The 25,517-nt window shown below is 36.0% G+C and overlaps 1 protein-coding gene across 1 annotated transcript in view; it reads left to right on the forward strand.

Moving 5' to 3' along the window:
* The window catches only part of ATAD2 (ATPase family AAA domain containing 2), a 66,553-nt gene that overhangs the window by 39,651 nt on the left and 1,385 nt on the right, over positions 1-25,517 (forward strand). Inside the window, exons 12-26 of the mRNA XM_059901225.1 lie at positions 82-256; positions 1,130-1,218; positions 5,495-5,654; positions 6,532-6,622; positions 7,674-7,988; positions 8,332-8,464; positions 8,812-8,998; positions 9,924-10,109; positions 16,525-16,660; positions 18,420-18,616; positions 19,140-19,299; positions 21,277-21,399; positions 21,522-21,665; positions 22,843-23,235; positions 24,932-25,065. Coding sequence (XP_059757208.1) covers positions 82-256; positions 1,130-1,218; positions 5,495-5,654; positions 6,532-6,622; positions 7,674-7,988; positions 8,332-8,464; positions 8,812-8,998; positions 9,924-10,109; positions 16,525-16,660; positions 18,420-18,616; positions 19,140-19,299; positions 21,277-21,399; positions 21,522-21,665; positions 22,843-23,235; positions 24,932-25,065 — 2,623 coding nt within the window. The remainder of the gene's footprint in view (positions 1-81; positions 257-1,129; positions 1,219-5,494; positions 5,655-6,531; positions 6,623-7,673; positions 7,989-8,331; positions 8,465-8,811; positions 8,999-9,923; positions 10,110-16,524; positions 16,661-18,419; positions 18,617-19,139; positions 19,300-21,276; positions 21,400-21,521; positions 21,666-22,842; positions 23,236-24,931; positions 25,066-25,517) is intronic.

Here is a 25,517-nt window from a genome sequence, read left to right on the forward strand (position 1 = left end):
TGTATTCATGAAATTGGTTTCTAATTTTTTGTTTGGTCTATTTTTCAGTGTAGTACTAAAATAATACTTATTCTTTTACAGAGGTTGTTTGTTTTATGGTCCACCTGGAACTGGAAAAACTCTGGTTGCTAGAGCACTTGCCAATGAATGCAGTCAAGGGCATAAAAGAGTAGCATTTTTCATGAGGAAAGGTGCTGATTGTCTGAGTAAGTGGGTAGGAGAATCCGAAAGACAGCTGCGATTGCTATTTGATCAGGTATGATATTAAAATTTACCTATATAGATCTGTAATCAGTGTAGATTAAGTATAAGGATTGGATAAACCTTGCATTTAATTACTTTTCATAGAAATAAACTCATAATAATTATACCAAATATATACTCTTCCTAGATTATTTTCCTTTGTCATGTCATGATTACACCGACGTATGATGAACATTTTTATAGTAAAAAGAGGAAGGAATAATTGGGTCTAAGTTCTTTGGAGTCTTAGGTCTCATATCTAAAGACTAGAGACAGAGTGGTAGTCTCACACTTAAAAGAGACGACAGTAGTGAGTTGTTTCAGTATATGAGCTGAAGATTAGCTCTGCCCTAGAGTGGCTTTCAGTTTCATATCCCAATTGTATTGACAGTAAGTTGTGAGATAATAACATTCTTAGCTACTGAGGCATATTGTTGCAAATGCTTTTATATCTCTTTGTAGAATTCACTGAGGTTTTTTTATTTTAACTTTACTGAAATAGATTTTAAACTATGGCATCTTATTAAATGTTTTTTTCATCCTGACATGGAGGAAACCTATGTCACTGTCTTCTATTCTTTGTCTTGTTTCGACAGTTGGTCTTTAGTAGATATTTTTTGTGTCCCAATAATTGTAGCTGTATGAAATCTGAGGGTTAGAACTAGTGGAGTATATTGAATGTTTCCAGCTGAAAATGCAAATAAACTTAAATTGTATGCTGTTATAATTTATTATGTCTGAATCCTTAAAACATAGTTCTTGAGTTTATATTTTTAAAAACTTCTTATAAGCAAGTAGGAATGAAAATGAATTAAAATGGTTTATATTAAGTCTATATATTTGAAGTTTTTCATGATAACATGCAATCACTGGACTTGCTTCCTAGGCCTATCAAATGCGCCCATCAATTATTTTCTTTGATGAAATCGATGGTCTGGCTCCAGTACGATCAAGTAGGCAAGATCAAATTCACAGGTAAAACTTGCTTGATGGTACTTCTGCCTTTCTTCCTATATTCTCAGCAGTATTGATGTTGCATGAGGGATAGAATGTTAGAGGGTGAAAGAAAGTTTATAAACCAGTGTTGTTTGGTAGTAGAAACCAATGTATAGTACAGAAGAAAAAGAAAAAGTGAACCTGTTCTAAAGGGTAGGGTGTTCTCAAGCACAGTATTGGTTATAAATTTAACTTGTGATACAGACTTAAATGCCCATTGGCCAGTGAGGTAAGGCAAATAAAATGAGTGAGGCAGGCCAGTGATAAGGGTGGGTCTGGGAAATGGGGCTGAGTGTCCAATCATGAAGAGCATAGCCAATTGTTTTTAGCTCCAGCCTATTACTGAAGTGCAAAAGCTGACTCAGACTTGAAAAATTAATTTTCTTTCTTAAATTTTATATTCAAATTTTTGTGTTAAATATCTTTTAGATGTTGCCAACTAATTCAGATGCTTTTTTTTTTTTTCCCCCTAGTACTAGCCCGACTTCCTGATTTTCAGAATAGGAAAGTTGCATATCCCCTGTGATAATTGCTTACCGAAGGGAGCAGTTTTCACTAGTACCACTGACTCAACTTGAATCTGAATTCATTTTAGTCCTAGTTCATCTTCAGTTTTTCACAGCTTCTTTTTAAATGTAATTATTTAATTAATTTGGGATACCCAAAAGCAAATGTTTGCATGCTTTCATTATGCCGGTATTGTTTTTTATTGTAGATAATATAAAAGAGAAATGAGACATAAAATTATGAGTGATAGGTAGGTTTTGGCTTTTCTAACACCTAACAACATTTACTATATTCTGGTCCCCTTCTTTGACTTGATACTATAAAATTTTATTTGTTGCTCTGAGTAATTTAAAATGTTTACTCCTATATGGTAAAAATAGTTGTGTGTACACATACCCTACCAATAATCATACACACTTTTTATATATGACACATTTCATTATCAGCCATACTGTATTCATTGTGTTGATAGGGAAAAATATATTTAACAATACGACCATCACTTTGCAATCAAGTAATTGAGTACTTACTGTATTTTGGAACAGTTCTAAAAGGGATTGGAGAAATTTTAACAAGAAATATAGAATAATTTTAGCAAGCACTTATCATTTCAAATATATATTTTTAAGAGAAATTTAGTTTTTTGTTTTTTCCAAAGACTTAAAAAATCTGAGAGAAAAACATTTTTGTTAAATTAAGCTTATTTATTTATTTATTTATTTATTTATTTTAAGAAAGTAAATCTTTTTTTTTTTTTTTTTACAAATTTATTTATTTATTTATATTTTTTATTTTTGGCTGCGTTGGGTATTCGTTGCTGCGTGCGAGCTTTCTCTAGTTGCTGCGTGCAGGCTTTCTCTAGTTCCGGCGAGCAGGGGCTGCTCTTCATTGTGGTCCGTGGGCTTCTCATTGCGGTGGCTTCTCTTGTTGAGGAGCACAGGCTCTAGGTGCACGGGCTTCAGTAGTTGTGGCTCACAGGCTTAGTTGCTCTGTGGCATGTGGGATCTTCCCGGACCAGGGCTCGAACCTATGTCCCCTGCACTGGCAGTTGGACCACTGCGCCACCAGGGAAGTCCAAATTCAGCTTTTTTAGAAGTTAGCACATTGAACATAGTTAAACTATACTCTTTATCTTATTGTTGGTAATAATTGTAGGATAATGCAAATAAGTAATTATGTGAATGCATTAGAAAATACGATTTTTAGCCTAAGAAAAGAGGATACAAATATAAAGTAAGTTAAATTAAAACCCTCAAATCTTTACTTGAATTAGAAATACCAGTATGAACTTATGATGAATTTTATTTTTAAAGAAAAAAGTGATTCCTATCTCTGGGCACTAAAAAGGCCTAGAAACAATCACAATCCAGCAGCAATTCATACCCCTAGCACTCAGAGTGTGATCTCTAAATACTAGGATTCTTTAGGAGAGGAGGCGTTAGGCACAACTGAGATGGGAAATAGCAAGACAAGCCTGGAACATATTGTTATTCCTGGAAGTGAAGAAGCAATCAAAGACTACTGGGGTCATATCAGAATGACATAGCCAGTTTGAAGGGGTTTCCATTGGCCAAAAACGGGACAATTTGAGACCCAGTATACTGAGTCTCTTAAATATGTATACACATATTTAAGAGACTCGGTATATTAAAGTGTATCAAGTACACAGAAATCATCAGTTTTTAATGGTCTCTTTAAAAAAAGAACTTAATTGGTCACTCCAAAGGTTGCTAAGACAGTGACTCATTACTCTGAAAATTGATGAAGAGAATGAATCAAGCATTTCTTTCTCCTGTCCTGTAACCATGATTCAGAGTAATTTAATAATAATGATAAAGAGAACTTTGTTCTCTATAGAAAAATCACAGTTAATAAACACAAAGGAAATTATTGAATTAGAAAAATAACCATTTTGCAACCTCTTATGAAATAGTGGATCAAGACCTATGGTTTTCAACTGGGAGTGATTTTGCCCCCCAGGGGACACATCTGGATATATTTTTGATTGTCACAACTGGGAGAGGGGGTACTCTACTGGCATCAAGTGGGTGAAGACCATGGATGCTGTTAAATATCCTACAGTGGACAAGACAGCTCTCCACAACAAAGAATTATCTGGCCCAAAATGTCAATGGTGCCAAGATTGAGAAACCTTGATCTAAGCAGTAATTATCAGTGGTTGCTACGAAAGCAAATAAGGTGAAAAGGTTAATAGTAAAGTTTATGATGAGTGGAGTAAGCTGATAACACCTCAACTAAACCCAACCTACTGATCTTAAAAATGAAAATATGGTATCACTTGCCTCCTGAGGTATACAGTAGGAAATACATGGTATCTTCCGGTGAAATATGCTATCCCAAATAGTTTAATCTATATTTATTAAGCTTGTAGATGTAACTACCAGTTTACAGGAAATATGAAAGCTAGAGGACAAGTTAAATGAGCCTATCAGGAAGCAATCAGCTCAATCCAGATGTGGGAAGGAAATTCTACAAAACAAATGAACCAGTTTCTTCAAAAAATAAATGGCATGGAGGAAGAAAAAAAAAGTGAGGGAAGGGTGATGGGGAACTGTTATGGATCTGAGGGATGTTTGACCAAGTGCAATGTGTGTAGATCTTGGCTTGAACAAATCAAATGTAAAAAGATATTTTGAGACAATCAGGGAAATTGGATATTAGGTGGTATTAACGAATTAGTGTCATTTACGTTGGTGTCATAGTATTGTGGGAGTTTTTAAAAGTCCTTATCCTCAGAAATACATATGTGAAGTACTTAACATGAAATATTTATGGGTTAAATGATCTGAGATTTTTTTGTTTGGTTGGTTTTTTTAAAAGCTATTGGGTGAAGACAAAAAAGGAATACTGATAATTGTTGAAACTGAGTGATGAAGATGTGGAGACTGTTTTACTATTCTCTCTCCATAATGAAAAGTTTAAAATGTAATTAAAACCCTTTTTAAAAAAAATAAATTTATTTATTTATTTTATGTATTTATTTTTGGCTGTGTTGGTTCTTCATTGCTGCGCATGGGCTTTCTCTAGTTGCGTCGAGCGGGGGCTACTCTTTGTTGCGGTGCGCGGGCTTCTCATTGCGTGCGATGGCTTCTCTTGTGGAGCACGGGCTCTAGGCACGCAGGCTTCAGTCGTTGTGGCACGTGGGCTCAGTAGTTGTGGCTCACGGGCTCTAGAGCGCAGGCTCAGTAGCTGTGGCACACGGGCTTCGTTGCTCCACGGCATGTGGGATCTTCCCGGACCAGGGATTGAACCTGTGTCCCCTGCATTGACAGGGGGGTTCTTAACCACTGTGCCAGCAGGGAAGTCCAAATCCTATGTTTTTATGCTTTATGTATATTCTGTTTTATTTTGGGGTCCTCTGATAATGTGTACACAATGAACCATTTTATGATTTTTACTTTGTTTTTCTGCCTAGTACTTGTATTTTTTTGATGTTGTATCCCTGTTTGAGAACTCTAAAGTTCCTATGTGAAATTATGCTTTATGAAATGGCTTCCAGGATCCATTTGTAGCATTCTAAAAACTGTGTTTTCCATTGATTTTAAATGTCCATGTGCCATGTAGTATGTTATTTTACAGATTTTCTTTTTAAAATGCTTATTGAAAGTAGTGTAATGCTCTGAGAAAATTCAGTCACACATTTAATGTATTAAATCTTAGCAAAAAAAAGAAATGATGTGTTCAGCTTCCATACAATTAATCTCTTCTCTCTTATTTTTAAATTTAGTTCAATTGTTTCCACCCTGCTAGCTCTTATGGATGGATTGGACAGCAGAGGAGAAATTGTCATCATTGGCGCTACCAACAGACTGGATTCTATCGATCCTGCTTTACGAAGGCCTGGTCGTTTTGACAGAGAATTCCTTTTTAGCCTACCTGATAAAGATGTAAGAATTTAACATCACTCAAATTTTGACAAAATTGATTGCCTTTATCATGAATAAGTCTTGGTATAGCAAAAAACTGAAGATTGAGTTTTGTATGTTCTGAAGCAAAGTTGTATGATTAACATTCAAATATGTATGTATGTATTTTTAGGGAGGCATTATTTTAAAGAAAATAACTTGGATAATTTTTTATTCTTTTCTTTTTTTTTTTTTTTTTTTTGGGCCCCGTGGCTTGTGGGATCCTAGTTCCCCGACCAGGGATGAACCCAGGCCACAGCAGTGAGAGCGCTGAGTCCTAACCACTGGGCCACCAGGGAACCCCCCACCCCCACCCCCCTCTTTTTTTTTTTTAATAAATAGTGCCTCCCTAGGAATACTCTTAAAATTCTTTCAAATTGAGCACAAACTTTGCATGTTAATTATACAGCTTTATTTTGATTCAGAACACGTGACCTAACAGTCAGTCCTTAGCCAATTCATTAGCCTTGGCTTTTTTCACGGATACAACCATATAATCCTATGCAGTTATTTTAAAGCTGCCTAATATTTTGAGAACCAAGTAAGAAAATATGGGTAGAGCTGTCAGTACTCTTAAAAACAGTTCTTAATATGTACCAGAATAAACAATAGTCCAGTAGTTACTTAATTTCTCTCGTTCACATTTATGATGACTAGAACTTGAGCTATAAATGTAGATCTGTTTAACATAAAATCCTCAAGCTCTTACAAATACAACTTTTTTTCATTTTTACTGTTTCATATTTCTGTTTATATTAGGTATTAAAATCTTTAAAATTTTAGATAAATTATTTTAAATTGAAATTAATCTGAATAGCACTTTATTATTACAGAAAATTTTAACTGTTTTTATTTGTAGGCTCGAAAAGAAATTCTAAAGATTCACACAAGGGATTGGAATCCTAAACCACTGGACACATTTCTAGAAGAACTAGCAGAAAACTGTGTTGGTAAACATTGCTTTAAGCATTAAAAGAAATATTACGTGCATTTCAAAGATGGAATAAGTTGTAGTTTTGCCAAGGTTATGTTTAAAGAAATGCAAATTATATTTGTTTCTTATTTATAGTTTCTGGCATGTTTTCTTCTTTTTTTTTTTGGCTGCGTTGGGGTCTTCGTTGCTGTGCGCAGGCTTTCTCTAGTTGCAATGAGCTGGGGCTACTCTTTGTTGCGGTGCACGGACTTCTCATTGCGGTGGCTTCTCTTGTTGCGGAGCACGGGCTCTAGGCGCGCGGGCTCAATAGTTGCGGCATGCGGGTGTGCAGGCTTTCAGTAGTTGTGGTGCGCGGGCTCAGTAATTGTGGCTCGCAGGCTCTAGAGCGCAGGCTCGGTAGTTGTGACGCACAGGCGTAGTTGCTCCGCGGCATGTGGGATCGTCCTGAACTGGGGCTCGAACCCGTGTCCCCTGCATTGGCAGGCGGATTCTTAACCACTGCGCCACCAGGGAAGTCCTGTTTTCTTCGTATAAAGTCCTAGATATTATATAGAGGTAATTGATATTTTGGCTGTCAGGGAATTTGAGAATGAAGTTAGATCTTTTACTAACTGTTCACATTTTTCTAATTATCCTATTAAGCATTCTACATGTATTATTTCAGGTAATTCTTACACCAGTCCTGCGAAGTAGGTAGCTTTATCCCCATTTTACAGATGTAGAAATGGCTGAGAGCATAAATGAATAAAGAGAGCATAAATCTCTAAAGATACCATGTCTAGTAAATGACAAACTAGAATTTGAACCTGATTGATTTCAAAAGTCGTGCTCTTGACCCCTGTGCTCTACTTCGTGCCTGCATATTTCACTCTCAAAAGTTGATTGATTTGTTAAGGGTTATTATCAACCATGTAAGTTCACTGGGGGAATGAGAGACATTTTAGCCTTATTACTCCTAAATATTTTGCTACTATATTGCTAAGCTGATTTTTAATTTTCTTTTAACCATGGTCAAGCTAATAGGGTAGTGGTATACTTAAAAATTTTTTTTTGGTTGCCTTGGATAGGATACTGTGGTGCAGATATTAAGTCAGTATGTTCTGAGGCTGCTTTGTGTGCTCTGCGTCGACGCTACCCACAGATCTATACCACCAGTGAGAAACTACAGTTGGATCTGTCTTCAATTAATATCTCAGCTAAGGACTTTGAGGTGGCTATGCAAAAGATGATACCAGCCTCCCAAAGAGCTGTGACATCACCTGGGCAGGCACTGTCCACCATTGTGAAACCACTCCTGCAAAGCACTGTTCACAAGATCTTAGAAGCTCTGCAGAGAGTATTTCCACAGGCGGAAATCAGAACTAAAAAGGCATTAGACTCAGGTATGAAACTTGATTGACCATTTAGTTTTCATAATCAGTAAAACTAAATGTTTTGTACATCCCTGTACAGTAATGTTTCTTTATAAAAGAGCCTCTTGAAAGGAATTTGGTCATGCTTTGCCTAGATATTTGAAAGAAATTTACTTCACAGATTGCCCTAGACCTAATCTAAGTTTGGAATGCATTTTTTTAATTTACTTGTTATTTATATCTACACAAACATTTTTGATTCTTAAAAAAATGTCATTGAAGTTCCTTGGTTTGCTAACTGAGGCATTACATGAAGATTTGCTTTGTAATTCAGAAAAGTTACTAATGCACACTTTTTTTGTTTACTTTATAGATATTTCTTGTCCTCTTTTAGAAAGTGACTTGGCATACAGTGATGATGATGTTCCATCAGTATATGAAAATGGACTTTCTCAAAAATCCTTTAATAAGGCAAAAGAAAATTTTAATTTTCTTCATTTGAATAGGTACACTTCCCTTAAAAATTAATATATATTTTTTCTTGTGTAAATTCCCTAAAACTAAATGAAATGATGTTTGAAAAGATAAAAGATGCCAGCCAATTGACTTTTTTAAAAAGTTAAAATATTAGAAAATGTTTTGTTGTTACAGTTGTCAGGATGGTAGAAACTATACTGTATGAAGTATTCCTAAAAATCTGTAGGGGTTGATTGTCTCCAAAAACCATATGAACCTTGCTGTTATGATTGGCCATATTGTCAAAACTTTTGACTTCTAAAGTTCATAATTGGTAATTGGGAGGGAAATTTAAACTTTTTTTCCTAAATCATAGGTTATTACTCATTTCTTTCAGAAATGCTTGTTATCAACCTATGTCTTTTCGACCAAGAATACTGATAGTAGGAGAACCAGGATTTGGGCAAGGTTCTCATTTAGCACCAGCTGTCATCCATGCTTTGGAAAAATTTGCAGTATACACATTAGACATTCCTGTTCTTTTTGGAGTCAGTGCTACATCTCCTGAAGAAACATGTGCCCAGGTAATTCATTGTTGCCCAGACAAATAAGCTGTAAGTCAAAGTAGTCTGCCAAAGACAAAATCTAGAATTGCCTCATTCTTTTTGTACTGTGTTTTTTGTCTTTCTGATTTCTAACTTCAGGTTTTCAAAATAGAACTATGCATAAGTGCTTAGCTATTTAAGAGTATGAGTTTAAATCCCTTTTCCACCACTTAACTTGCTATGTGACCTAGGAGTTATTAGACCTCTCTGCCCCATTTTCCCCATTTTCAAAATGGAGATAATAATAGTCCTTACCTTGTGTGGCTGTTGTGAGGAATGAGTAAAGTACTTAAAACAGTGACGGCTATGCAAAATAAAATTTTAATTTTCTTCATTTGAATAGGTACATTTCCCTTGAAAATTAGTATATATATATTTTTTCTTGTGTTAATTCCCTAAAACTAAATGAAATGATGTTTGAAAAGATAAAAGGTGCCAGCTAATTGATTTTTTTAAAAAGTTAAAATATTAGAAAATTTTTTGTTGTTACAGTTGTCACGATGGTAGAAACTATACTGTGTAAAGTATTCCTGAGAATCTGTAGGGGTTGATTGTTTCCAAAAACCATATGAACTATGCTGCTTCTGTTTTTGCTATACTAAAATTTTTTAAATGTTAAAGTCTTTTATATTTGTATTTTTATATTTAACCTTGGTTACCATAACAGAAAAGTCTTCTAGATTTCTTGAGCTGTTTTCTAATTGCTTGAAGCAATTATGTTTTTCTAAAAATGAGACTTTTATAAAACATTTAAAAACAAGATTGTGGGATTGGGGAAGCATTTTTAAAACTTGAGGGTTTTATATGACAATTCCGGGAAGTTAAACGTTGTTCCAGATTAATAAAGCATATAACTAATGTGCTGACTCTCTAATTGAATGTAATTTTTTTCTCTCTCTACTAGATGATTCGTGAAGCTAAGAAAACAGCACCAAGTATAGTGTATGTTCCTCATATTCACTTGTGGTGGGAAATAGTTGGACCAACACTTAAAGCCACATTTACCACATTATTACAGAATATTCCTTCTTTTGCTCCGGTTTTACTACTTGCAACTTCTGACAAACCCCATTCCACTCTACCAGAAGAGGTAATTTGGGAGAAATCATTATATTTTAAAAAGAGATATACTTAAGTAATAAGAATTTATGGAAAAAATTCCAAGTACTACAGAGGTGAATAAAATTATAAGGAAAAGTTTTCCTATTAAAGATACCATCGTTAGCTATTTGATACATGTGCTTGTTGGGCAGGATGGTATATGTATATGTGTATGTATATAGTAAGACCATATTGTAAATTGTTTTTTCTCTAAATGGAATATGATGCATACTATTCTGTAACTTACTTTATATATCTTATGTATTTTTAATACATAAGTCTTATTTCTTTTAAGAGCAGCATAGCTTTTTCTGTTTTCTTGATATACCATAATTTATTTATCCAAATCCTTATTAATAGGATTTTAGTTATTTCCCAGTTTTTTTCCCATTGAACTGCTACAGTGAGCATTCTTGGGTTTTAAATTATATGAGCATTACTATGTGGATTTTTTAACATGCATTCCTAACAGTGGAATAACTATAGCTTAGCCAAAGAGGATGCACATTTGACATTTTTGATAGTACCAAATTACTCTCCTTCAAATTTGTGCCAATTTAGACAACTACCAGTGACAAAGTTCATTCTGCTTCTGCCTGTAATACTCTTCTCCTAGATACATAGAAAGTAAAGGTGTGATCCTTTATTTTTCTCAGATTTCTGCCTAGATATCACCTCAGAGGTCTTCCTGATCAGTTTCTCAATTACAGCAGTAACACCTCTGCCTATCACTCTCTTCTCCCTTACTCTGCTTTGTTTTTATCACTACTTGACATTAAATATTAATTTGTTTGACTCTATCTCTACTAGTAGAATGTAAAATATGTGAAATCAGGGACATTTTTCCACCTCTCTGTCCCCAGAGTACATAATAAGCATGTTGTAGTCTTGTGTGTCTGTTTTTAGAACATTAGTAGGAAGATAATTCAAATATTTTATTTTAAATATATTTACTGAGCACTTATTCTGTGACAGACATGGTTATAGGCATTGGGAATATAGCATTGAACAATATGGACAAAAATCTGTATCCTCCTAGGGCTTACATTTTAGTTGAGGGAGAGACAAACAAAAATAAAATATAATACCAACCTACCAGTATGGAGAAAAATTTAGCTAAGCAATGCCAAAAGAGTGTGGTAGGGTCACAGTGTTAAATCCGCTAGGTTAGCCTCACCAAGAAGATGACATTTGAGCAAATACCTGGAAAAGGTAAGGTAGTGACCCATTCGAGTATCTGAGGGACAGAGGTTGCTGGCAGAGGAAAAGCAAGTGCAAAAGCCCTGAAGGAAATGTGTGGTGTGTTGGGAAAATTGCAGAAAGTCTAGAGTGGCTAGAACAGAGGGAGTAAAGGACAGAATAGAAGGAAATGATGTCAGGGAGTTATCAAAGGACCAGATTGTGTCCCTGATGGCAGTTTTGTAGTTGTGAATTCTTCAACTAAAAATTAAATAAACTGGGAAATGAACATTAAGTATATATTAATTACAGATTCTTAGGGTGGGAAGAGTCCTTAAAGTTTTCTACTTTAGTCATCTAGTTCTGGACTCGAAGTCTTTCTTTTGTGTAGAACACCTTCACAATTCATTTTGTTAGTTCTGACTCCTAAGAAAAATCAACTTATTTTGAGAGGCTTCCATTTCTTAATCTCCATTTGTTTCCCACATAAAATAGAGAGCACGTCTATTCTGTCTTCATCATGAAAAGCTCTTTGTATGTTTGAATATGGTTTTGTGTTCATTTCTATCTCCTCACTCTGACCCAGGCTTCTTCACACTAAAAATTTCTTCTTCTATGATAAGGTATATTCCTTAGGATTATTAAATACAATAAAGTTTATTTCTTTCTCACTTAACAATACCAGGCAGATGACTAGATTGGCGGGTCCACCCTCCACCATGTAGTCATACCAGACACTCAGGCTGAGAGAGCTTTCTCATTTTCATCATGTGGCTTTCCAGGTTACTTTCATTCTGCCCAGCTGAAAGGATTGGCCTTCTTGTGCCTGGTCTGAAAGTGATACATATCATTTCCTTTCACATTCCATTGGCTAAAACTCACATAGCCATACGTAACTGTAAGGGAGACTAGGAAATATGATATAGCAGTGTGCCCAAAAGGAAGAGAACATGGAGTGTGGTAATAGCAGGCTCTGCTACACGTCACACATATTTTTAGTTTCTTCAAAATTCTAGTCACTCTCTTGAATGTCTTTCTCTTTATATTCCTTTTGAAAGGCTGTACCCAGAATGAATTAAGTACTCTAGCAATGTTCTGATTAACAGAGTAAAGAAGAATTGCTATGTAGTAGCCACATTAACCATTGATTTATTGTACTCACTGTCAATTAAAACTTTGTTAATTATTTCAAAGTTTAAAACGAAGATAAGTTTATACTCTTGGTAATAAGTAAGGCAAACTAGCTGAACTTTATAAAGACGTAGGGAGGGCTTCCCTGGTGGCGCAGTGGTTGAGAATCTGCCTGCCAATGCAAGGCACACGGGTTCAAGCCCTGGTCTGGGAAGATCCCACATGCCGCGGAGCAAAAGGGCCCGTGAGCCACAATTACTGAGCCTGCGCGTCTGGAGCCTGTGCTCCGCAACAAAAGAGGCCGCGATAGTGAGAGGCCCGCGCACCGTGATGAAGAGTGTCCCCCGCTCGCCGCAACTAGAGAAAGCCCTCGCACAGAAACGAAGACCCAACACAGCCATAAGTAAATAAAATTAAAAAAAAAAAAAAAAAAAAAAGACGTAGGGAGGTTGAAAAGCTGTCATCAGTTTAATCTTGGATAACTTTATCAAGAATGTGGGAATTTTGTACTCAAAAAAATTTTTTTAAAGATAGCTTCTTTGTTTTCTTATGGTAATATTTCCTAAGCATATCACTGTAAACTGAGTAAAGTATCCCAGTATCACACTGTACTGTAGGGTGGAATGGGCACTGGACCAGGAATTGCTCATTTTATAAAATGAATAGTCTATGTGGATACAAATAAGCAAGTCCGCTTTGAGCCTTATATAGTCTATGTAGTCCTTAGTGATCCAGTGATATTGTCTATGTAGCATTGGACTATAATATGTGAGAAGTACTGTGTATACCATTATTAGCTACATTAAAGTTTGTCCATCTCAAAACTGCAGTCAGAGTATCTATATGCATGAGTACTAGTGGACCCTAACAACTCAGCAGCATGGAAAAATGACAAAGAAAGTCATCAGTGGATTAGAAACTTTGATGAATTGTGAAAGACAAGCAGTGGGGATTAGATTGATACAGGTAACCACATTTTAAAGCATGTGCATGAAAGGACTGCTTTGAAAGATGGGAGTGGTTTCTAGCTCTGGTTCAGTGCTAGGAGGGAATTGAAAGAGTCTTTGGACAACTTTGGATTTTTTTGGCTTTCTTCACTTCTGGCCATGCCAGACAGCAATCAGCTGAGTTGTTTGTCCTCAACTAGAGCAGTGAAGGTGGGCCCAAGGACTAGTGTGGCAGATCAGTGACTTATGTATAGGTACTGAATGGGAGGAGTAGGGAGACCCTGTGCCCAGAAGACAAATTACAGGCACATTCTGTGTCTAATATAGGCAAGCTTCTTTCATAATCACTGGAAGTAGAGCTAGAATAAACAGAAAAGGCACCTGTGGACAGTTGAAGATTTCAAAGGCAGAGATGAATTTATAAGTAAGCTTTTGAGGAAGGACAGCTCCATGGAAAGTCATATCCATGCATCAGCAACAGACTGTTGTGGAAAAGAACCAATTGAAGACATTATAAATGAAATAACTCCCCCCAAATAAAAAACCCCACAGGGCTAAAAAGAAGCAGACACAGATAAGAGTGAATTAGCAAGATGGAAGATCCTGAGATCAGAAATTCTTATAGCAAATAATAAAAACAAGACAAAGATTTGAAAAGTGAGGAAGAAGTTAAAGGAAACAGAGGACATAGATTCAGGTCTAACATCTGTTTAATGGGATTTATGGGAGGAGAAAAATGTAGAAGAGAAAAATAGTCACATAATAGAACATTTCATAGAATTAAAGAATACCGTAATCTTCAGATTTAAAAGGTCCCTTGTTCTAACTGATGGGAATAAAAAGGCCCACATCTAGATAAAATTTCAGGACACCAAAAGTATAGAGAAAAATCTAAAAATCTTCCAAGAGAATAAAACATTACTAGAAAGGACTGAAAATCAAATTGCTTCTACATTCTCACTGGTATAATACCAGCTACTAAGGAGGCAACTGAGCAATATTTTCAAAGTTAGAAGGAAAATAATTTTGAACCTGTAATTTTCTTCCCAGCAAAGTTAGCATTTGAGTGAAAGAGCAAAATAAAGATATTTTTGAACATGCAGTGCCTAAGACACTATTACCCATAAACCCCTGACTGAAATAATTATTAAGGGATTATTTCTCCTCTTGGATTATTTTTATTTTGCAGAAGTTGCATATAAGAAGCAGTGAGCAAAGAAAACAGTAAAACTCGTCACAAAACTGTGCTAGTAACATTTTTTTAAGGACTGTAAATCTAAGTTGATCTTGGTTCTGAACTCAAAACAGCAGGAAGGACATAGTGAAGGAGAATGAGGAAGTAAAAGCACATTCAGATTTGTATCTGATATGTAGATATTGATTAACTTCACAGTTTGGTAGGAAAAGAAGCTTAGAGATATGTCTGTTAAAACTTGTAACAATAAAAGAACAGAAATGCAGCATACAACTTCCAGGCCACCAGAAAGGGGGGAAAGGTACAAATTGCAATAGAAATATCAACAAAATAGATTCTAAAATTTAATGTAGAAGAAAAAACTGCTTGAGGGACTTCCCTGCTGGTCCAGTGGTTAAGACTCCATGCCTCTACTGCACAGGGCACAGGTTCAATCCCTGGTTGGGGAACTAAGATCCTGCATGCCACGTGGCATGGCTAAAAAAAAGTTCTTGAATTTCCAAGAAAATTTTGAAAAAGCCCACCAAATATGGTAAAGCATACCACAATGTTAGTGATTAAAACTGTGAATTTGGGCCAGAAATGACAAATTAATGTAATACAGTTCATTAGTAGACTCTTGTATACATAGCAGTTTAGTAAATGGATTAGCAAAAGGAGAGACTTATTTCATAAATGATGTTGTGTATGTAGTTTTCATAAGTTTGGAGCATGGAAGAACCTACAAAGCAGAAAATGCAAAAGCTGTGATGTAAATTTCTCTGTATCAGAGGTAGGCTGAACAAAGTACACAAACATCATACAAGGAATAAACATTATTATCCTCTAATAATTCTTGGAAAGATCTAGAGGTTTGTTTAGAAACATCCTTTTGAGACCTGTTTTGCCTTTATTCTTTTTTTGGTGGTAAAATATACATAATTTACCATTTTAACCATTTTTAAGTGTACAGTTCAGTGACATCAAGTACATTGCTTTAAGTTCGTTCATGATGTTGTGCAGCCATCACCACTATCCATTTCCAGAACTTTTTCATCATCTCAAACAGAAACTCTGTATCCATTAAACAATTATTCCTCATTCCTTCCTCTCCCAGCCCTTGGACACCTCTAGTAACTTTCTGTCTCTTTGAATTTACCTATTCTAGGTATCCTCATATAAGTGGAACATAAAGTATCTGTCCTTTTGTGACTGGCTTATTTCACTTAGCATAATGTTTTCATTGTTCATCCATGTTGTAGTGTGTGTTCAAATTTCATTCCTTTTTGGGCTGAATAATATTCCATTGTAGGTACATACCACATTTTGTTTATCTCTTCATCTGGTGATGAACATTTGGATTGTCTCTACCTCCTGCCTACTGTGAATAATTCTGCTATGATTATTGGTATACAAGTATCTGTTGAGTCTTTTATTTTTTTTCTTGCAGTTTTTTTGAATATACTGGGTTACATGATAATTTTGTGTTTAACTTTTTGAGGAACCGTCATACTGTTTTCTACAGTGGCTGCACCCTTTTACATTCCTACCAGCACAAGGGGTCTAACTTCTCCACATCCTTACCAATACTTATTATTTTCCAGCCTTTATTCTTACTGAAGAACCACTCATTCTCATATCTCACTTTGGGTTGTGAAGGTGAATTACTTGATCTCAACAAAACCCTTTAAGTAAAATATCACCATATCAGTTATTGTATGAACTATAGTTTGGAACCTTGAGTTCTAAAGAAGATCCCATGTTTTTAGTTCCTTATCTATTGCATACATGGTTTATATAATACATAAATTCAATATAAGTAAAAGATTTAAGAAATTATTTCTTTATTACACAATTTAGATTGTCATTAAAAACGTGTACAGTAACCTACTGTGGCATTGAATGATTGATACATAGTAATGTGTGTGTATACATACATATGTATATAAAATGCATCTGTTTTCTTTTTTAAGGTGCAAGAATTATTTATCCATGATTATGGAGAAATTTTTAATGTCCAGTTGCCTGGTAAAGAAGAACGGACACAATTTTTTGAAGATTTAATTCTAAAGCAAGCTGCTAAGCCTCCTATATCAAAAAAGAAAGCAGGTTAGTTCCTGTATCAAAGTTAATATATAATAATTTTGAGAAAGTGGAAATAAAATATCAGTTAATGGCATTGCCATCTTCTAATATCAGAAGCTCAAAACCTCAGTTGAGGTTGATACCTCTTACTTACCTCTTAAAATCCCTATGTTTCCCATTAAAATAGACTAAAGTTCTTATTTATTTGTTTGTTTGTTTGTTTATTTAGGCTGTGTCGGGTCTTAGTTGCAGCATGCAGACTCTTAGTTGCCATATGCATGCGGGATCTAGTTCCCAGAGATTGAACCCCGGTCTCCTGCATTGGGAGCTCAGAGTCTTACCCACTGGACCACCAGGGAAGTCCCTAGACTAAAGTTCTTAAAGCATACAAGGCCTTTCATCGTATAGCCCTCATCTATGTGGAATTGGGGCTAGAATTCATAGCATAGCCCCAATCTGTCTTTCCAAGCGCACCTTTGGCACTTTTCTCTCCCCCACCTTTTTCCTTCCAAAGCACTCTATCTTTAAACCATACACAGCATATTGTGTCTTTTCATAATTTCATTCATGCTTCCTTCTAGTATAACTTATTCTTTCTTCCCTAACATCTAGACAAGATTAATTTATTACCTTTATGATGCACTGTACTTTTTTCATACTACTAATATGATATTACAGTGATGTTATAATTATGTCTCTTACTCCCTTAATAGATTGCCAACTTACTGGGGCAGCACTCTCATATTCCCTTTTTTATCCTTATTACTTATTAGTGCAAATCTGTTTAAACAAAATTAAACTTTTGTTATATTTGAAACATACCACAATTTTTTGTTAGTTTAAAAATTAAGGGGCTTCCCTGGTGGCGCAGTGGTTGAGAATCTGCCTGCTAATGCAGGGAACACGGGTTCGAGCCCTGGTCTGGGAGGATCCCACATTCCGCGGAGCGGCTGGGCCCGTGAGCCACAATTACTGAGCCTGCGTGTCTGGAGCCTGTGCTCCGCAACAAGAGAGGCCGCGATAGTGAGAGGCCCGCGCACAGCGATGAAGAGTGGCCCCCACTTGCCACAACTAGTGAAAGCCCTCGCACAGAAACGAAGACCCAACATAGCCATAAATTAAAAATAAATAAATAAATAAAAATTAAAAAAAAAAAAATTAACTAGTAAAAATGACTTTTTAGGGCTTCCCTGGTGGCGCAGTGGTTGAGAGTCTGCCTGCCAATGCAGGGGACACGGGTTCGAGCCCTGGTCTGGGAGGATCCCACATGCCGCGGAGCAACTAGTCCCGTGAGCCACAATTACTGAGCCTGTGCGTCTGGAGCCTGTGCTCTGCAACAAGAGAGGCCGCAATAGTGAGAGGCCTGCGCACCGCGATGAAGAGTGGCCCCCACTTGCCGCCCTAGTGCAGAAACGAAGACCCAACACAGCCATAAATAAATAAATAAATAAATAAATAAAATTTTTTTAAAAAATGACTTTTTAAAAAATTAGAATATTCTTGTCTTGGAAATATGCATTTTCAAAATTTTAATAGACTCTTAAATGATCTTAAAATGGTAATGATTTAGGAATTAGCACTCCAAATTACAAGTTAGCGATTATTGCTGGCGGGGGCGTGTAGAGGTCGAGATTATGGTACCTGTTTAGTATTCCAAATCCTCTGATTCCTGGCAAATACAAGGAGGATAATCCCTGAGAGCTTGTCTACTTTGTGTACTGAATTGTTTGTCACCCTTGATATGGTGGGAGAGTGGTAACTAAAATCTTCCATTCATGTAAAGTTTTGCAGGCCTTGGAGGTACTCCCTGTAGCACCACCACCTGAACCAAGACCATTGACAGCAGAAGAAGTGAAACGACTAGAAGAACAAGAAGAAGATACATTTAGAGAACTAAGGATTTTTTTAAGAAATGTTACACATAGGCTTGCTATTGACAAGCGATTCAGAATATTTACTAAACCTGTTGACCCTGATGAGGTATTAATTTAATCTTTGGATCAAAATGCTTCAGAATTAGAGACTATTTGACTAGTTTATGTGGTTCCCTCTGTATACTGTGATCTTGTTTTCTGTATTTGGAAACATACCAAGTAGTGTCCTTCAAGAGCTATGTAAAGCATTTTCCTTGCCTGCAGAGCATAGACAATTAACTTTGCCCAACTCAAATGTTGTAGAAGTAATTTGAGAATGTCTTAATGCTACATTATATTACTGTGACCTACACAGTTAAGAATGAGGTCCTAAGTTGACATTGAAGGGTGGGTGGCATTTGGATGAGGAAAGAGGTTTAGGATGTTACTGGAGATATAGGTGCCCAAGAATAAGAATAAATACAAAACAAAACTCGCCTTAAATAGAGTCACAGTTTTGTATTAATATATTTTCATTATATCTTATGTATTTATTCTCTCTCCTTTATTTTGCCTGGTAGAAAAACTTGACTCAAATTTTTTACTGTTCAGAGTTAATTTAGTGATTTGGTCATTTGCTTGAATTTTAGGTTCCTGATTATGTCACTGTAATAAAGCAACCAATGGACCTTTCATCTGTAATCAGTAAAATTGATCTCCACAAGTATCTGACTGTGAAAGACTATTTGAGTGATATCGATCTAATCTGTAGTAATGCTTTAGAATACAATCCAGATAGAGATCCTGGAGGTGAGCATTACTGGTTTTGTTTTTCTTCCTCAGGGGGTGGAATGGGGGCTGCTAACGCTTAGTGGCGGGTGATTTCATACTAGGTGCTATATTATAAACATTTTATATTCACAGTGCCATTCAGTCCTCAACAACGGTATCCTCATTTTACAGTTGAGAAAAATGGAAGTTTAGAGAGGTTAAAAAACTTACTCAAGGTCATACCATCTGGAAGTGGCAGAGGCAGAATTCAAATGCAGGTTTCTTTCACTCCAAAACAATTATATGATATAGCCTCTAATGAAACACAAAATTGCATAACAACTTAGCTTGTTTCCTTTGTTTATCAATGTTCTTTCTCAAAGTTGAAAAATTAAAGCTCTCTGTAATAAAATAAGTTTGAAAGGATTTTCTTAGTTAAAACCATTATAAATTTTATTACAGAAGTAATATAGCATAATACTTGCTAACAGTAATACTTAAAAAACTAAGTCACCCATTTCCTTTCTCCAAGGGTGGACACTGTTAAGTTTGGGGATATCTTTCCAGACCTTTTCGATGCGTAGAATGCATTCACGTTCTACCTCACATACCCAGTCCGTTAAATAAAATGTATAAAGTAAGGGATTTTTAAGTGATATATTTGTTCATATTTATAATGATATATTCAAATATCTATATGTTTGTTATAAACTTGTTCATTTCCAAAAAATATTCTCTCAGGTGCTTTTTCCTAGCTTCCTATTCTTGCTTTATGGATGCTGTGCCCTTAACTGTCTTAGTGGATAATTTTTTTTAATAGTTCTATTTCCTGCATTGGCTCTCTCCTCCAGTACATTGGCGTTCTGTTTTTAAATTTGTAGTGCTTATAAATTAGATTGATTTCCACCACTAAGAGTTTCCTCAACAATTTAAAAGCTCACTGTTCTTCCCTTGCCAGTCTTCTGCCCACACCTTCCCTAGACTTTATCCTGTAGTTCAGAGTTCTGGAGGTAAGCAGTGGGAAACAGGCTACCAAGTTGGGAATACCCCTTAACTGTAGAAAGAAGGAAGCATTTATCCTGGAGGAAGAGGGCTTTTTCTGTTTCATTGCAGTCATACTGCCGCTGCTTCCCTTTTCGTCCACTGTGACAATCTAAAATTACTTTAGAGCAGTGGTGTTCACACTTTAGCTACCATCAGCATCTCCTACAGGACATGTTAAGATGCAGCTTGCTGGGCCTCACCTCCACAATTTCTGATTCTGTAGATGCAGGGCCGGAGAATGATGTGCATTCTGACAAATTCCAAGGTTTTGCCAATGCTGCCACACTCCAGGAACCAATGAACTTTGCCTGGCCTTTCTTCAGGCCATGTTAGAAGCCCCCAGCAACATCCCTTCTGTTACTACAGCTGTTCCTGTCAACTATGAACTGAATATCGTGTGAATTTTGCAGCCTACTGCCCTGTGAGGGGGACTGATCCAGCTTTTCAAGCAAATTTACATTCACTTATTATCTGCCTGTTGCCTCAAGGCATTTTCCAGTTTACAGTGCTTACGCTCAGTTTTGGATTTTTTTCTAGTGTTTCCTATGTAGGGTTGCTGTTTCATTGTCTTTGTTTAGTTTCTCTGTCAATGTAATAACATCCTCTATATCTCTTCCAAAATTGTTTTACATCCCTAGTTCACTCATGACACTGATAGCCTTCCTTGCTGTTTTGTGTCATTATGTTGTTTAGTTTTGCTACTAATTGATTCTTATATTTTCTCTGGTATTTCAAAGGGATCTGGATAGGACAGGGCAATGAAATTAGGTTTAGTCTGCCGTGTTGAATCAGATGTCCAGAACATTAGATTAACATCAAAAACAGAAATAACACAATTCCAGTAACTTTTACTATTCATGGTGGAAGTAAAAAAGGAATTGTAACGGCTATAATCTTAGCCCAACATATGGTGTTAATTTTTGTTACATTAGCAAAAGGAAAACATTTTAAAATTCTTTATTCATTCCATAGATCGTCTTATTAGACATAGAGCCTGTGCTTTAAGAGATACTGCCTATGCAATAATTAAAGAAGAACTTGATGAAGACTTTGAGCAGCTTTGTGAAGAAATTCAGGAATCTAGGAAGAAGAGAGGTAGGAAAATGATTTGATATCAGAAAAAGATGCTTTAGATGTGTTGAGTCCTTTTAATTAATTGTTTATGTAATTTTCAAATCTGGAAATTTGATTTGATATTCCACATGTCTGTTTATAAGGTTGTAGCTCTTCCAGATATGCCCCATCTTACTACCATGTAATGCCAAAGCAAAATTCCACTCCTGCTGGTGATAGAAGACCAAATCCAGAGCAAAATGAAAAGCTGAAGACCCCCAGTACTCCTATGGCTTGCAGCACTCCTGGTAAGTGCACTTATGTAAATTTTACTTACAAAACTATAGCCTTTATTCTCCTCTAATGCTGTTTACTTTTTCCATCAGTTTCCTTTGTCTATATTGATGCAGCGAATTATGTTGATTTCATTAACAGTAAGGCAACTTTGCATTCTTGAAATAAATCCAGGCTTGCAATAAAGTACCACTTGCAATCCCAGTTTACCTTTCACCTCTCAGTTCACAATCTAACTGTGGTATGACTTGATTTGAAACTGACTTTTATTTCCTATAAATGCTAGTCTGTTTCCTGTTCCTCTTTATTCTTAGGGTATAACTCCTTGGAGTACCAACCCAAATCCTGTGGGGTTCCTGAGACCTCTCCTCTTTGGCAAGCTCTTACTTCCAGTTTTTGCTGTTTAAGCTCCATGAATTTCAGACTGTCCTCAGCTTCTTAGCCTCTCAGCTATTCATTTGTTTTCCCAGATTTTGGTGCCATAATTCCTCAATGCTTTTAAACAGAATGTTCATAGAGACAGTATTCAGTGGGAGCAGCCCAAATGCAGATCAACAGTAGAATGGAAAAATATGGATTATTATACAAAAGTGAAAATTATTAAACTTCAAGTACATACAACAGTATGGATGAGTCTCCCAAACATAAGGTTGCAGTGTGCTTATACTGCGTCTAGTCTAGGCAGAATGTTGAATCTCTGTATAGTGTAGTTTCTTCATCTGTAAAATGATGTCGATAATGGTAGCAAACCTGATCAGGTTAAAGTGGAATTTCAGTGAGTTAGTACATATAAAGGCCTTAGAAGAGTTCCTACTATACGGTAAGCACTCAGTACATGTAAGCTATTTTTAGTCTTGCCCTTCCTTCAGTTCATTCCTTATACTACTGCCAAAGTGACCTTTGTAATATATGCATCAGACAATTCATGTCATTGCCCTCCTTACAATTACTTGATTTTTAAAAAAATTATTCAAGATAAAATCCAAATTCCTTAGAATGACAGGTCATTGACCACTTTCTACCTTCTCACAGTATTCTCTACTTTTGTTTGTATATTCCAACCATACAATACTATGGTGATATCTCAGGTTCTCCTCTTAATATCGCAGGAGGTATTTTTTTCTCCCACTTACTTAGACTTTAAAAAATTGTTGAATGTTCTCTTACCCTTTTTCTTTAAATTATTTGAAGCTCAGTTGAAGAGAAAAATCCGCAAAAAGTCGAAGTGGTACTTAGGCACCATAGCAAAACGAAGGAGGATTTCACAGGCAAAAGATGATGGCCAAAATGTCGTAGATGACAAAATTGAGAGTGATACAGAGGAAAATCAAGATACAAGTGTAGACCACAATGAGGCTGGAAACACAGGGGAGTCTTCAATGGAGGAAAATGAAAAGCAGCAAAACGCCTCTGAAAGCAGAATAGAATTGGGAAATAATAATTCAAGTACTTGTTTTGAAAATCAACTTGAAGAATCTGGAAAGACTATAGCATGTACAGAATTGAGGAAAGATAAGATCGCTTGCAATGGAGATGCTTCTGGCTCTCAGATAACAGATATTTCTGATGAAAATGAAGCAAAAGGTAAGTCTCAGTCAAGCAACTTACTAATTTTAAAAGATGTTTCATTCAAAGTTCTTAAATAGTTAATTACCATCTCAGTTTACTCCTTTTTCCTTGTCTTTCAGAGTACAGGAGTTAATTAGGGAAAATAGCATTATCTTTAATAACTATTGAGCTAGTAAATCACTATTGTTAAAAGCACACTATAGCATCAAACAGACCTGGATTTGAGCCTGTAGTCTACTGCTTAGTAGCTTGTGACCTCGGTCAAGATTCTTGACCCATCAGCCTCAGTTTTCTCATTTGCAAAATTGGGGTAGATAGTTGCTGGGTAATAAGATATTCTGACGATTGAATAAGGTAATTCATCTAAAGCATGTAGCAAAGTGCTTGGCTATACAATTTTTAAAAGCTGGCAGGATACCCTCTCATTTTTAAGCAAGATAAGCAGTTTCATGTGATTTCTTGCTGAGTGATGTACAACAACTGTTACTCACCCCCATCATTCCTCTATCCCTACTGTAGGTTTAGTCCAAGGTTATTTATATTTATTCTAATGATCCCGCTCCCAAAGTCTTTCATGTAGAATTGTTTCCTGTCTGCACCTTTTTGGACCTTTGGCATTAGATTTGTTTGGTTTTTGGAAAAACCAAACATTATTTAGTCTTACAAAGCAAAAAAAGGGTAACAGGGTCAAAAATTTATTTTGGTCAAAAACAAGTATTGACTAAGTTAATGAGACTGGTTTTCTTCAGTGGCTTATATGCTGTAGATAAATCTTTTCCAAGTACTTCCTTAAAATGAGTTCTCCTGTGTTTGAGTAATCTTAGAATGGTCTAGGATATAGCCTTTCCGATGTGGATATTTTAAATGTTAATCCTCTGGCTGTATAATTTAGTATGTTTTGTTTAGGTTCAAAGTTTATTTTTTCTTTTATCATTATCTTTTTTAAAAGGACACTATTTAGTGAGACAGGTACCTGTTTACATGTCAGGAGATTTGGGTTCTTGTCCTGGCTCTTAGAACAGTTAGGTATGTTGACCATAGAAAAGTCTTCACCTTTCTTTGGCCTTATTTTTCTCATCTCTCAGTGAGTAGATTGTTCTAGATCAGGGATAGGCAAACTTTGTCTGTAAAGGACCGGATAGTCACAACTATTCAGCCCTGCTGGAGAAGCCACACTGACACACATATGTAAAATGGGCATGGTTGTGTTCTAAGAAAACTTTAATTATGGCGTAATTAAATCCAGATTTAGCCTATGCGTAGTAGTTTGCAACTCCTATTCGAGATTACTGAAGCCCCTTCCAGCTCTTAAATTCTGAGTTTTATGCCTAAATAGGAGACAGTCTAATCTGTTGAGGATTCCTTGAAATACTCTATTTGAGAAAATATTTCTGAAATGTCCTTTTTTTTTTTTTTTTTTTTTTGGCCGCGCTGTGTGGCATGCAGGTTCTTAGCTCCCCGACCAGGGATTGAACCTGTGCCCCCTGCAGTGGAAGCTCAGACTCCTAACCACTTGGACCACCAGGGAATTCCCTGTCCTTAATTTTTGAGTGTGTAAATGGCAGCATCTTAATCTCACAGCAGAGTCAATAAACCAGAACAGGGGTTTGTGTCTAAGTAAATATGTCCTGCTCTTTAATCTGCCTGATATTTATTTTGGGTATTATAAAGTGTCTGTGAAACAAACAAGTTATTTATTTTTTCATTCTAGAAATGTGTGTCCTGCGGATGACTCGAGCTAGACGTTCCCAGGTAGAGCAACAGCAGCTCATCAGTGTCGAAAAGGCTTTGGCGATTCTTTCTCAGCCGACACCCTCCCTTGTTGTGGACCCTGAGCGATTAAAAGTATGTAAATTGAAATCGTAATGCTTTCATTGTGCAGATTAGAAACATGACCCACCAAAAGAGGGATTGTAATAGTATATTGTATCAATTTGGCATGTAATAAATAATGATCTTTTATGAAAGGATAAACTTGGTATAGAATAACTTTCATAAAGGCAGTGGTTGGAGATGGCTAGGATGTTGATATTATTGTTTTTAACATACTTGTCTATGTCACTGATCCCATACATTGTTTTTACGACCATTACATATGACCATTTTAGTTGGTTTTTACTTAACAAAAACATGCAACCATGGTTAACTATGAGGTAATGGAATATCAAGGTACGACCAGACTTGAAGAATCACAGAAATTTATCAATAGTAAGTCCGTTTCAGTCATGACAAAAAAACACTTTTTGTAAGAAATTCCTTTTTGTAAGAAAAGAACCCTGATGTGGTGAGGTAGTTCA

This window comes from Balaenoptera ricei, chromosome 17 (genome assembly GCF_028023285.1).
Source record: "Balaenoptera ricei isolate mBalRic1 chromosome 17, mBalRic1.hap2, whole genome shotgun sequence".
Classification (NCBI taxonomy): domain Eukaryota; kingdom Metazoa; phylum Chordata; class Mammalia; order Artiodactyla; family Balaenopteridae; genus Balaenoptera; species Balaenoptera ricei.